This window comes from Lutjanus erythropterus, chromosome 24, assembly GCF_056507025.1.
Source record: "Lutjanus erythropterus isolate fLutEry1 chromosome 24, fLutEry1.hap2, whole genome shotgun sequence".
Lineage (NCBI taxonomy): Eukaryota > Metazoa > Chordata > Actinopteri > Lutjaniformes > Lutjanidae > Lutjanus > Lutjanus erythropterus.
This window is the reverse complement of record NC_139340.1, coordinates 748,389-762,082: the sequence shown is the minus strand read 5'-3', so window position 1 is coordinate 762,082 and position 13,694 is coordinate 748,389. Positions and strand designations below refer to the sequence as shown.

At 39.8% G+C, this 13,694-nt stretch overlaps 1 protein-coding gene and 1 pseudogene across 1 annotated transcript in view; both read left to right on the top strand.

Moving 5' to 3' along the window:
* The window catches only part of LOC146304456 (uncharacterized), a 70,432-nt gene extending 63,486 nt beyond the window's left edge, over nt 1-6,946 (top strand). Inside the window, exons 3-5 of the mRNA XM_084714153.1 lie at nt 5,558-5,725; nt 5,839-5,940; nt 6,344-6,946. Of these exons, the coding sequence (XP_084570279.1) occupies nt 5,558-5,725; nt 5,839-5,940; nt 6,344-6,739 (666 nt within the window). The 3' untranslated portion in view covers nt 6,740-6,946. The remainder of the gene's footprint in view (nt 1-5,557; nt 5,726-5,838; nt 5,941-6,343) is intronic.
* Nucleotides 6,947-8,825: 1,879 nt separating this feature from the next.
* On the top strand, nt 8,826-9,710 carry LOC146304455 (F-actin-capping protein subunit alpha-2 pseudogene; annotated as a pseudogene).
* Nucleotides 9,711-13,694: the final 3,984 nt, after the last annotated feature.

The following is a 13,694-nucleotide window of genomic DNA, read 5'->3' as shown; positions in this document are numbered from 1 at the left end:
TTCACTAGGCTTCTTGCCCTCGTTTTCTTAAGCGCCGTCTTATCATCATTCCGGATTTGGTAAGTAACGTTAACGGTTTTGTTTTGAATTGATTTCGACAAATAGTCTAAATTTGGAATGCATTTGTACAATGTGTACAGTGAATATTTGTTTTAAATAGTTTACAGATCCAAGTAATGGTAACTTTAGAAGTTGTAGAATGTGACAAATTTACGTTACTTCTTCTTACAACGGTGTAACGTGGGTTGTAACGTTGCGGGTTGGTAATGTGGCAGGTTTCCTAGATGAACTACATTTCCCATAATGCATGTTTGCCCGGGACATCGACGGTTAGATCCACGAGTAAAATCTCTCTGGCGGAGGCCGAAAGCATAACATTATCCCTGCTTCCGGTTTCTGCCGGTTGTTGTTTTCGCTGGGCGCCGGTTATCCACGTGCGTACTGTGAGTATACTTAGTTCGCGTTACATAGTCAATATTTTACGTTGTCGACTCGAGTAACCAACATAGCCAACGTGTTGTGTGTATGTGTGTCCTAGCGTGAAACAAACAATGCTAAACAGCATAATGTGCGTGTGTTATCATGATGCTAACCAGGCCTGCGTTTGTATTTCTTCGTAGGCTCAAGCTGTGGTTGTGAGATCATCTCAAGATCCTTTTAACGGTTCAGGTAGGATGTATTATGAAATAGTGTTATTAATATTTGGTTTTACTTTATGTTTCCAGTCGTTCTTTTGCAAATGACTGTTTCTTTAAATGTTTTTATCTCAACTGTGGGGTCCACAGAAAAAATAGTTTGATCACTTGAACCCTTTATTAATACCGCGTTAAAAACAAACCATCAACAACAGAAATAGCAGATCTATAAGCACACGACTTTGATGTTTTGCTTGTTAATAACTAACTTGCTCATCTTTTAACATTTTCATTTTACTAAAATTAGTGTACAGTGCATATTTTGATAGATTTAACTGTTTTGTCTGTATCACAGTTTTATTGTATTTATCATTGTAATGTATGTGATGTATTATTTTAGAAATGTTTTTGAACATTAATAAATCATTTTTCTGCTCATGTTGTGTACAGATATCGGACTACAAAGAGTGCTACAGAGAGTCAGCGTTTCACCATCAGACAGGTGCCAATAGGTGAGTTATGTAAATTGTGTACTAATTTGAATTAAAAAAAATATATAATTTTTCACCCTGAATTATTCACAATGTTCAGATTTTTTGCAGCAGAAGAACAGACTTAATCAAATTACTGATGTGTTATCAACTGGTTGGCACAATCATTTTCCCCTTCATTCAAAATTTTAAGACATTTTAACTTGTACAAATTCAATTTTTGAATAGCCAGAATTGCAAAACAGGGCTGAAATGGTTTAGACTTTAATTGAAAATATTTGAATTGCAGGGCTAAGTTGGTCCAATGGAGTGGAAGTGCAAGTTGTGTTCTGCAACTTCAAATACTCGGGGACAATTATTTTGGCACTATACTGTACTGCATAGCCAATATTCAAGAGTGTCCCCCCTGCCATGTCTCTATGACAGTTGCATTTGTACTTTCCCATCATTCGAAGCAATGAAAGCTCATCTGTCAAGGTCTCACAATGATTCATGTAGAGTAGCTGCAACTGAAGGAGCATGTGTTTTTTTTACATGTACTTTGTGTAACTTCAAGCAGCCCTTTTCTGAGGAAATTCTGTTTGGTCATTTGAGAAGTCATTTACGAAGTCATGAGATGGTAACATGCCCATTCAATAACTGTAATTACAGAACAAATAGCTACTCAGCGTTTAATGCACACAAAAGTAGAAAACATGGTGGTGATTCTGACTTTGATGAATGTGTTGTATTGGCAGACAATGATAGTGCCCCAGGTGTAGTTGCAGCAGAAAGTCTTGGGGAACCTGCTGAATGTCACAGTGCAGGGTCTGCAGACACATTTGATCTCAATGAGGGAAACAGTCAGTGTGCCACAGACATTTTAAGAGCCCAGTTGAAACATAACTTGGCATCATTATTCCTAAAGATGCGATCTATTCTTCATGTATCTGACATGGCATCTCAGGAAATAGTGGAACATTTGACTCAGATATTTTCCTTGTCCGAACCAATACTCAAACATGACATTAGAGAGGTCTTACAGAGTCATGACATCACTGTCAGTGAAACACTTCTAAATGAGGTTGTCAGTACTGTTATGGACAGTAATGTTATTGTCAGTGCCACAGCTAAGGGGGAGCAGTTATCCTCTATCAAGAGAAGAAAAACCATTGAAAATAATTACCCTGTGGTAAAGCCTGTACAGTATCTGCTAGAGCCTGGACATGCAGCAGTGCATGTTCCCATTCTTGAGATGATACAAAAAATCTTCAATCACACAGATATTCTGGACAAAATGAAAGAAACAAAAGTGGCACAAAACAGTCATTATGCAAGCCACCAAGATGGCTTGTACTTCAAATAGAACACATTCTTGTCTTCAGATGAGTTACAGATAACACTCATTTTGTACATTGATGATTTGGAAATAGCCAATCCACTTGGCACATCACGAAAAATACACAAAATCTGTTCAGTATACTGGATGCTTGCTGATCTACCCAGTAAATACCGATCAGCCTTGCATGTGATTCAGCTTGCAGCTTTATGTAAAGTGGCTGACATACAGACATTTGGCTATGAAAAAGCACTTGCTCCTTTGTTTAGAGACCTCCATACCCTTGAACAAGATGGGGTATTCATCGAGTCTATTGGTAAGGTAGTTCAGGGAACAGTCATGTGTGTGCTGTCTGACAATATTGCAGCCCATGATTTGGCAGGCTTTTCAAAGTCTTTTAGAGCAGAATATTTTTGCAGATTTTGCACAGCAACTCAAGCCAAACTTCAGACTCATGAAGTTGCAAGTGGCGAGTTCAGTCTTAGGACAAAAGACAGCCATAACAGTGATGGGCATGCTGTAATGCATGGGGATAGTCAGAGTCACAATGGTGTTCAGGCAGATTGTGTCCTGAGCCAGCATCTAGAGCATTTTCATACTGTCACTGGCTTTCCACCTGATGTACTCCATGATCTTTTTGAGGGCATTGTACCCGTAGAGCTCGCCCTGTGTATCGGAGAGATGATCCGTCGCAAATACTTTACCCTTGAAGATTTGAACGAGAGAATTGTGTCATTTCCATACCAGCACACTGACAAGATTGACAAACCTCATAAAATACCACAGACCTTCGCTGTAAAGAAAAGCATTGGTGGTAATGGCCATGAAAATGCCACATTGCTTAGACTGCTCCCTTTGATTATTGGGAATGCAGTTCCTGAAGAGGATGGCGCGTGGACTGTGCTAATGGACTTAAAAGAGGTAGTAGAGTTATCTCTGTGCTCAGAATTCACAGAGGAGTCCATCCAGTATTTACAGTCCAAGATACAGGATCATAGAGAGATGCTGAAAGAAGTCTTCCCAGATTTCAAACTCCGTCCTAAACATCAATACATTGAACATTATCCTGACCTTGTGCGCCGTTTTGGGCCCCTTGTTCAATTGTGGACAATGAGGTTTGAGGGTAAACACCGTTTTTTCAAGAGAGTTGTACAAGACACACAGAACTTTAAGAATGTGTTAAAAACACTTGCAGAGAAGCATCAGTACATGGTAGCATACCATCTCAGTGCCTCAGGATTCTTCAAACCTCACCAGCAGACATCAAATGTCTCCTCTGTACTGGTATCAGTGCTTCCAAATGTTGCCAAGACATACATTGAACAAATAACAGCAAGCAATGTTGTTTACAGCACATCAAAAGTCTGCATTGATGGAACTGATTATGCTGTAGGAATGTTTTTGTCTGTGGGGCAAGAGGGAGGACTGCCTAATTACTGTAGAATTGAACAGGTTCTCCTGGTTAACAGTAGGGTTGTCTTTCTTTGCCAAGAGCACACATCACACTACATTGAACACCTGAGATCCTACGAACTTTTCCCAAAGAATTTGGCTGTTCACACCCCATCAGAGCTAAATGACAAAACACCTCTCTGCGCTTACAACATAAATGGAAGATTGCTCTTGACACCCAAATGTTTCATATTGTTACACTGAAGATTTGTTGAAGCACGTAAACAGCTGACTGCAACTTTCTCTCAGAGCTGTGCGGACCAGTGGGTCCATGAATAAACTGCCCCACTCCAGCAGCTGGCCCTCCATACGTCCCATTGTTCATGTGGTGTCCCAGTGTTTGTGTGGACCAGTGGGTCTATGGTCATGTATATGTTGTGTGTGTCACCCTCACTCTCCATGAGAAGTAACATATTTTTGTCTTTTAAGAACCAAAAGATGGCTGCTGCCCAGGAGCATATGCTGCGTGTATATGTTGCACGAGACACTGCCCTGAAACTTACTCTACTTCAGCGACCAAAGTCAGTGGAGGAGCTGAAAGAAATAATGCAAGACAGGTTCAAGCCGAGACTGGATGGGGACTTTAGCCTGCATTATGAGGATCCAGACTTTGATGGTGATCTTTGTCTTCTTGTGGACATCCAGGAGTTACCAGAAAAGGGCACATTGAGAGTCGTCAGACCTGAAGGTGACACCTCATCCACTGCATCTTCTGACACAGACATACTTCCACATGTTCCTGCATCACAGCGCCAGAAGAGTTGGCCTGATCACTTTGTTGTTCCTGGTTTTGGTTATGAAATGGAACATATACTAGAAGAAGGAAATCGTGTTTATGAACAATCAGGAAAATTGCTGAAGTTAAAGAGGTCGCAGAAGGGTGAAATCCTTAGAAAAATGGCAGAAACTATCTGCAGTTTTAAACCATACCCACATGAAAAGGAATTGGCAAGGGCTGCTCAAGCTTTAATTACAGCACATCCATGTCTCAGAATGACGGCTGGTGAAGACGGGGAGTTGGGATGGAAGTCATTAGTCATAGGCAAGCTCATGAACACGACCTATGCCCTTCGTCGGCAAGAAATTGTTGGAGCTCTTGTAGCTCCACGGGTGAGAGATGTCGTGGACAGATGGCCAGCCCTACTTATGGAGTCACAGGTAAAAAAAAATAAAACAAGATGCTGTTCTTTTGATGGCATGGCATGGCATGTAGTCATCAATATACATGCTCTCCCCTACCTTCCTGTTGGGTTGATAACACCAGTTGATTTATACATGTGTAACCACTGATAGGGAAAGAACTATACATGTCCATAAATGGTCATGTATATAGAATTTAGTGATGTGAATCGAATTCACTTAACTATTTTACTGTTTGATTATTTAAATTATTTTACTGTTTACTGTCCCTGTTGAGAGCAATTAATCATCATGACTCTTTAGCATGCCCACTTTGAACATGTCTCTTTTGACTTTTTCCAATATTTAAATGACTGTTGACAATGACAATTATCTTTCTATTTTGACCTTGGTTCTGACCCATCCCTAATCGAATTTCCCTTGGTTCTGCTACCTGCCAACTGAAAACTTATTAAAATGAATTCATAATTCTGTTCCTAATTCATTTTTGTACATTTCTGTGTAATTCTGTCCATATACAGGTGCTACAGGAGTTCCACCGAATCAACAACGTTAACCTGCGCAATCAATTCTACAAGGAGCTGGATAGACACACACCTAAACTCATCACCTTGTTCAGAGAGAAGGCCACCAAGACTGGCAAGATAGCGGAGGAGCTAGGCAAGCTCATGAGGATTTATGACCTTCAGGTGAATTTTTAACTTTGCATCATTCAGAAACAGATTAATAACAGGTTATTTACAGACAACTGTAAGAAGCCGTAGTATAAAATTACTGTAATGGATATTTTTTGTCCATCTAGGAACAACGTGATGTACATATGAGACGGGCCCTTGTCCTTCGTGCGCTTCCTGTGTACCTGCGTGAAGATGCCTCCAAGTTCTTCAGGACCTGTAATGTAAGTGTACTGGCCTCACTATCAATCCCTTTGCCTAGCTATTCAGTCAGCTTAAACATATGGCATCACTCAAATAACTCTAGGAGAACCAGGACCTGTTTATGAAGTTTACTTGAGTTGTTATTCTGCAAACTGTAACAAAATGTAAATATTATATAAATGAAAAGGTAAGTATAAAGCATTCCACTAAACAAAAAGTATGTTAACAGGTAGGTGTGAAACTAATATATGGCCAAACTAATATATATATATATATATATAGCATATGTAAAGAAAAAAGTTTACATGTAGCTTAGTTGCAGTCTTAGTGCAAAGTGCTAAATGACCGTAATATCACTTCTAGACATCATTAGCATGATTTGTATCCTTGAGGGGCTGAACTCATTCTTGTATTATTTGTGTTTTGTAGTCAGCAGATGGTCCAGACCTCACAGACACTCCGGTGGCTCTCCTGACAGTCGTCTCGGATGACACTACTGACGCGGCCCTCTTCAGCCCTGAGAGCATCTGTATTGTCGTGGAGGATGAAATACTTGTGAGTGGTCCCACAAATCTAGCTGACTCATTTCTCCTGCTCTTTGGGTACATCTATGCACTAGACCTACAGTACCCAAAGAATCTCGAGCTTACATTCACATTTATCCAAAAAGTTGTCATGTGTCTTGAGGACAACAAACCACTGAAAGGGCGTCTACTGACGCTGAAGAATGATTTGTTCAATGAGCGAATCACTCAGAATGGGCTGTTTGTTGAGCTGAGTATTGAGGAAGTCTTTTGTTTATTTTTCCCATCTTTACAAATGTAATCATTTTCCTCTTCTACCTCAGTTTTAAGATGTGACACTGTTTCCATTTTACCTCAGATTTCTACTCAGTACAAAGCCTAAATAACGATACTGAATGTAGCACTGTTTGCCTCTTCTACCTCAGATTTAATACATTGATTGTTAATACATAAATATCACAACATTTGCATATTGCCCAGCCCAAGTTTATGCACTGAATAACTTGTGGAAAATTGTGTTCAATGATGTTCAATTCATGCACTATACATGTTTAATGTTCTGTTGTCTAATGCCTACCTTGATGTTGCCAGTTGATGTACGGCCCAAAGCCAGTGCTTTATTTGAATGTTTTATTATAAAATAGTGAGTTGCAGCCTTCAAGGTACAGTAAGTGCCAAAATGTTTTTAAACAGTGTTAAATGGCTCCACATTCTAGTAGTTGTCATTGCTGTTGAGGATGGATTGTTTTTTATCCTGAATGCTTTGTGAGGTTTTTATCATAATGTTTACTGAATAATTTGAGATGGAGACCCAAAATACTGAATCTACTGTCTGTAGCAATGATCACTATCAGAATATGGAACTATTAACACTTACTGTACTTTAAAACACATCTTGTTTTGCTGGAGTCATTTCCTTTTCCTTTTGTTTTAATTTATGACAAGCACTTTGTTTTGACTGAGCTCTTTTGACTCGTCCCTTTTAAAAAGCACATTGTGTTGAATAAAAAAAAGTTGTTAAATTGTCACTGTGGTGTTGCCTTCATGTTTTCTAAAATTATTAGCTGATTATAATTGTGTAGTGGGCCAGCATCAGTATTTCAGTTTAGAATTAATTTTGAGTGCATTTACCCCAGATTATGAGTTGAAGAATATTGAAAATTTTGAGTCTATTTCCCACATTGTATGAGTTGAAAAGTATTAAAAAATTTGAGTGAATTACTCTCTAATTATAGGTTGTGGGATATCAATATTTATAAGATAACATTGAGATAATTTAAGGCAACTGCAAATGTAATTTTTATTTTATGTAAACTTAAAACATTTAAGAACATCACTAAAATATTTTTGTGTAATCTGTTACAAAATAATTTTTGAGTTCTGTGAACTTATTCAGGTTTACAGTGTAAGATGTTTGAGGTTATCATGTTAATTACACTTCATTAGGTGGTAGAGCCGGTGGTCGTCAGGAGAAGTAATGTTACCTTGCCTGGAGAAGGAATGTTGTCCAGTTAGCTCTTTTAGCATTTATGCTAGCATTACAACTAACATCAGCTGAAAAAGTCTTTTCTTTTATAGCTTTATGTTAATGTTTGTTAAAGTAGAGTAAGTTAAAGCAATGCCTGGGTTGCTGTTAAGTCTGAACATATTACAGGACGGGTCAATACCCACATGAAAAAGAGGACTGCCTCGGATATTTATGAATATTACATATTGGTATGTTATCCTTTTTATTGTTTTAATTCTGTGCAGTTTCCAAATGTTGCTTTTTATATTAATATATTTTGTTGTTGTTGTTATGTGTGTGTGTGTGTGTGTGTGGGTGTGTGTGCCCTCTGTAGCTCGAAAAATTGCAGGCCTATTGTCAACACATTTCAATGTTTTTCAGCCCTCTCCTTAAAGGAAAAAAAGTGAAGAGAAGAAAAGAAGGAAATTACATTCAGCACAAAAAAAAAAAAAAAAACAACACTCCAGGGGTCTACTGTAGGAACCGCTTGTGATATCCAATCCGGATCATTACACATTTCAATGTTTTTCAGCCTTTACCTTCAAGTATATGTGGCGCCGGCCTGTCCGCCCTTCAAAAAAAAAAACAAGAGACAGGGCCCATGGCAATATCGATGCCAAATCTGCTAAAAAATGACAAAACATGAGATAAAACACACACTGTGGCCTGCTCCCTTCATTCATTGTGCTTGTAATGTGAAAAGTTTCATGAAATTGACTGAAATTGAGACCAAAACTAAGAAAACCCTGTATTCATTATATAAGCAAAAATTATTACAAGTTCAAGTATCTGAGTATTAATCTAGCTATTTTAATTCAAGACCTGTTCTCCAGTGAGATAATATTCGTTCTGCCATTCTTGGAGACCAGTGTACATTGCCATGTACGGTTTGAAAACTTGCTTCTGATAATTTTGTAAGGTGTGGGAAGTTTTTTTATTATTGTGTTTATATCAGTTTTTGTCTGCAGCTGGTAAATATTTTGAGAAGTTGATCAGCGGTATAACTATCAAAGCTTTTGGAAAGTTTTCTGTGGCCACTTTGAAGATTGTCTCCATTTGCCATTTGACCTGTTCTCTATGTCTGCTGTTTTTCTCATTGATTCCAAATGAAAGTATGACTTTGCGGTCTGTTTTGTCTGTGTTTTTCAAAATGTGCAGGGCATGGCAAAATTTTGCTCCTGCATAGGAGTCTACCTGTACTCTCGTCATTCCATTTTGGCAACTGTGATGACCCCCGGCCCCATGACATTGACGGCTCCCTGGAGGGCTGGAGGAGTGCTGTGGACTCTGCTGTCAGGGCCTACATCAAGGAGCACTATCCTAATGGAGTCTGCACCAGTTATGGGAAAACTATCGACGGACATCGGACGTGCATCGAGTGCCATCAGTTTCAACCAAAAAACTTCTGGAATGGACGCTGGAGGTCAGAATGGAAATTTACCATCTCCCCCTCCACCACTCAAGTGGCAGGAATCATGAAAATCCAGGTTCATTGCTATGAAGATGGCAACGTTCAGCTGGTGAGCCACAAAGAGGTCCAGGAGTCCATGTCAATTTCTAATGAGGCTTCAACGGCTAAGGAGTTTAAGATCATGGAGGCTGCAGAGAACGACTATCAGACGGCCATCAACGAGAATTACCAGCCCATGTCGGACACTACCTTCAAAGCCTTACGCCGCCAGCTTCCTGTGACACGCACCAAGATCAATTGGAACAAGATCCTGAGCTACAACATTGGCAAGGAGATGCAGAATGCTTAAAAACAATGAAGTATTTGTAGTAATCTTGCAGTATTGGTGATTACTAGAGTGTGGGAATTACAGTGAAATTTGAGTTGAATGTATAATGTATAATGTATATACATGTACACAGCTAAGATCCTGCGCAGAACCCTCAACCTCCCAGGCCTCTGGTAGAGGACCTGAGCTTGAAGGAGGCACAGTACGGGCGGTATTATCAATATAAAGTCGATGATGCTAGCAAGATAGTGATAGTTTCTATTCACGGTCATCGTAGAGGCCTGGGACTGGGACAACAATGAGGACAAGCTTGCTACATCAGCCTATGCTCCATAAAGACCACATCCAGCTGTTGATCAGGGGAACCACTGGATGTGGTTTTCCAGATTATACATTATAAAAATTATTATACACCAGAAAAGAGATGCTGTTCACTATAATAACGAGGAAACCTTGGGGAGTTGGAAGAGAAAGCCTTTTGGGTGCCTTATAATAATTAATGATAAATGTATTATGTCATATATTTATATATTGTATATTTATATCTTTAATGTTATAAACTGTAAATAAATTCATTCATCATCATTTTCTCAGACAGCATTACGTGGCCTATGAAACCCACAGACAGCTAGGTATTAAACATATACTTGGTAGTAACTGTTGTCAGTCAGTGTCATTAGAGTGTAAAGAGTCACTCATGCATCTGATGTATTGGACTTTAATGTGTAAGATGTGAGTGCATCAATTCAGACAGCCTTTATCTTTATCTATTTTTTTTTTTAAGTTAACAGAAATATTTACTACAACCTTCAGAGGCATCTCAATCTGTGGGTAAGGCAAGCAGGTGGGTAAGGTTAGCAAAAGGGAAAGGATCAGGGCAGGGCTAGAGTAGGTTGTCAAGGAAAGAGAAGCACCTTCCAGATTATCTTCACGGACCACAGCAAGACGTTTTACTGTGGCGGGGACAGGGTGGAAGTGGAAGTAAACGAGGAGATGCGTGTGTCTGCAGTGAGGCTGCTAGATCTAGGCTGCACCAAGGTGGAGTACGTTGAAGGCAAGATATATAGCTGATTTCTTTATTTTTTGTTAATGGCTTTTGTCTAAGATGTTTGAGGTTATCATGTTAATTACACTTCATTAGGTGGTAGAGCCGGTGGTCGTCAGGAGAAGTAATGTTACCTTGCCTGGAGAAGGAATGTTGTCCAGTTAGCTCTTTTAGCATTTATGCTAGCATTACAACTAACGTCAGCTGAAAAAGTATTTTCTTTTATAGCTTTATGTTAATGTTTGTTAAAGTAGAGTAAGTTAAAGCAATGCCTGGGTTGCTGTTAAGTCTGAACATATTACAGGACGGGTCAATACCCACATGAAAAAGAGGACTGCCTCGGATATTTATGATGAATATTACATATTGGTATGTTATCCTTTTTATTGTTTTAATTCTGTGCAGTTTCCAAATGTTGCTTTTTATATTAATATATTTTGTTGTTGTTGTTATGTGTGTGTGTGTGTGTGTGTGTGTGTGGGTGTGTGTGTGTGTGTGTGTGTGTGTGTGCCCACTGTAGCTCGAAAAATTGCAGGCCCTTGGAGTAAGGGCTGTTTTGTTTATCTCCAAGCCTGGGAGGAAACCTGATTCTTGGGTTTCAGCGGTTTTGGCACCCCGTTGCCAGCTCTCAGAAACCTCAACCACATGTCTGGAGAGGGTGAAGAGCCTTTATGACATTGTTATTCAAGGTAAGAATGTCTTATTTATTAAAAGAGGGACCAAGCTTGAACTCTGATGTGGATTTAGGAAGTGATTTTTTTTACAAACACATGCAGATAGGCTACCTTTCTCTCTCACTCGGTGCATTTGAATTGAACTGAAGACAACACCCTAAATCAGCAAGACCAACCAAGGCTAACCTGGAGATGTCTTGCCACCGAGCAAATTATCCTAACAAAGAGGGAATTCAGGAACAGTGAATAAAGGTTTCCGCTCCATTTTTTAACGAGAACCTTCCATAGCATCAGATTATCTTTGGCTGTAAAGTCTGGTGGGTTTTTGTACTGAAATAAATGACAAATTTTGGCCCCGTAGACCTGAAGTTGGTTACAGTTGAGCTGTGCCTCTAGTACAGTGGAACTAGATGGATTAAGGTGAAAATGTGACCTCCACTGCTTGATACTGGTTTTCACCCCCTTACTTCTCGCATAAGATAAGAGAAGTCATGATAAGAGAAACACTTTATGCAGTGCTCACCCTGCATTGGAAACTTGTTTCTGTTGCTTCTATCCAAGATCTCGTGCTGTTGGTCATGACCCAACATTTATGACCATAGGGTTAGGTTAGGGTTAGAGTTGACTGGGTTGTAAACCGCCTGTTAAACCGAGAGCTTCATCACAACAAGGTGTCTTTTTCATCAAGTGTGGGTGTCCAAAAGGATTTAATACTTTATTGAGCACTGCATAAAGTGTTTCTCTTATCACGACGTAGAAGTAAGGGGGTTGAAGAAGAGGGAGACAGATGAGAAAATGGTGTAGAACAGAGAGCGGAGCACGTGTGATAGCTGGAATAGACCTTGCCGTGTTTATTGTGTATTTTCATACATACTGGACTGTGTAACAGAAGACAGCTTGTGGGTAGTTTTCTGGCATTTATTGACCCCTGCAGAAGACATAAAACACTTTTTAAGTCTTCTGGACTCTCCCATCTGCACTGCTGCCCCTTAGTTTCTCTGTTATAAAGTATAGTATGGTCAGTGTGTGGTTGATCAACTACTTTCTTTGCAATTCGCTTTAGGAACTGGATTTTACTTGAAATAATTCGCCTCTATTGTGTTTCTTCTTCCTTTAAAGTGTACCTGGCCAGTAATGCACACAGGGCAGTACATTCATCTTCAGTCCCACCTATGTCCAGTTTGTTCAAGACAGATTGCACTTTGCTGTCGAACTGGTTGTCCTTTGTGTCAACAGAGACCTGTTCAACATCTGCAGAGACACGATGGAACTTAACTTCACAGGCCTGGTCACTTTCAACACACTCAATAGTAGAAATGGTGCCTAACCTGGTCCTTGGGCATAGCCACACATCCTCCTGGGAGAAATTCACAGCCTGGACTGGAATGACATGACTGTTGCTGTCTACAAGTGTTGGGATGACAGCTACACCTGAGGGGAGAGAAGCGTCTGAGGACTGTGGAGTGTTACGACCCCAAAGAAGACTGCTGGACCTTCACCACTCCCATGCAGACACCAAGGGCTCGATTCCAGATGGCGGTGCTTATGGGTCAGCTGTACGTGATTGGAGGATCAAATGGGCATTCTGACGAGCTGGTAAATAAAAATAACTCATAGAGATAAAATTCACAAACACTCAAAATTATTAAACAACAGATTTCAGATTCACAATTTGGAAATAATAATTAAGTGCATTTTTGACTCTGTTACATATGGTAGGAACCACTACTGATATCCAATCTGGATCATTACACATTTCAATGTTTTTCAGCCTTTTCCGCCGGGCAGCATGGGAGAGATGACCCTAACCTGGGAGATGAGTTGACCCTGGGAGAGATACCCCTCTGGCAGGGAAAGGCCCACCGCCGCTGACATACACCTGTCAACACCAACCCCTGGACCTCTACATGCCTCCTTGAAGGTGCAGTACCAGCAGGGGGTGATAATTTATTCAGTGCCTACCGACCTGCGGGAAATAGACAGATTATTCCCAGCCCCCTCTCTGCTAGGTAAGATTAAGATATATAGTTGATTTCTTTATTTTTTAATTTGTTAATGGCTTTTGTCTACACTGTAATCCCAAACAGTTATACCAACTCATAACTAATAAGGTTGTGACAGTCAAATGTCGTTATGAAGTTGACTAAACTATAAAGTGTTGAGCTCTATTAAGATTTATGCCACTTTAATTGAATAGGGCTCAATATTTTATAGCTAAATTGTGTGGAACACTCAAAAAGTTTAGGAACCATACAGTAGCGTCATGACGTTAACGACGTTACGACGTTATA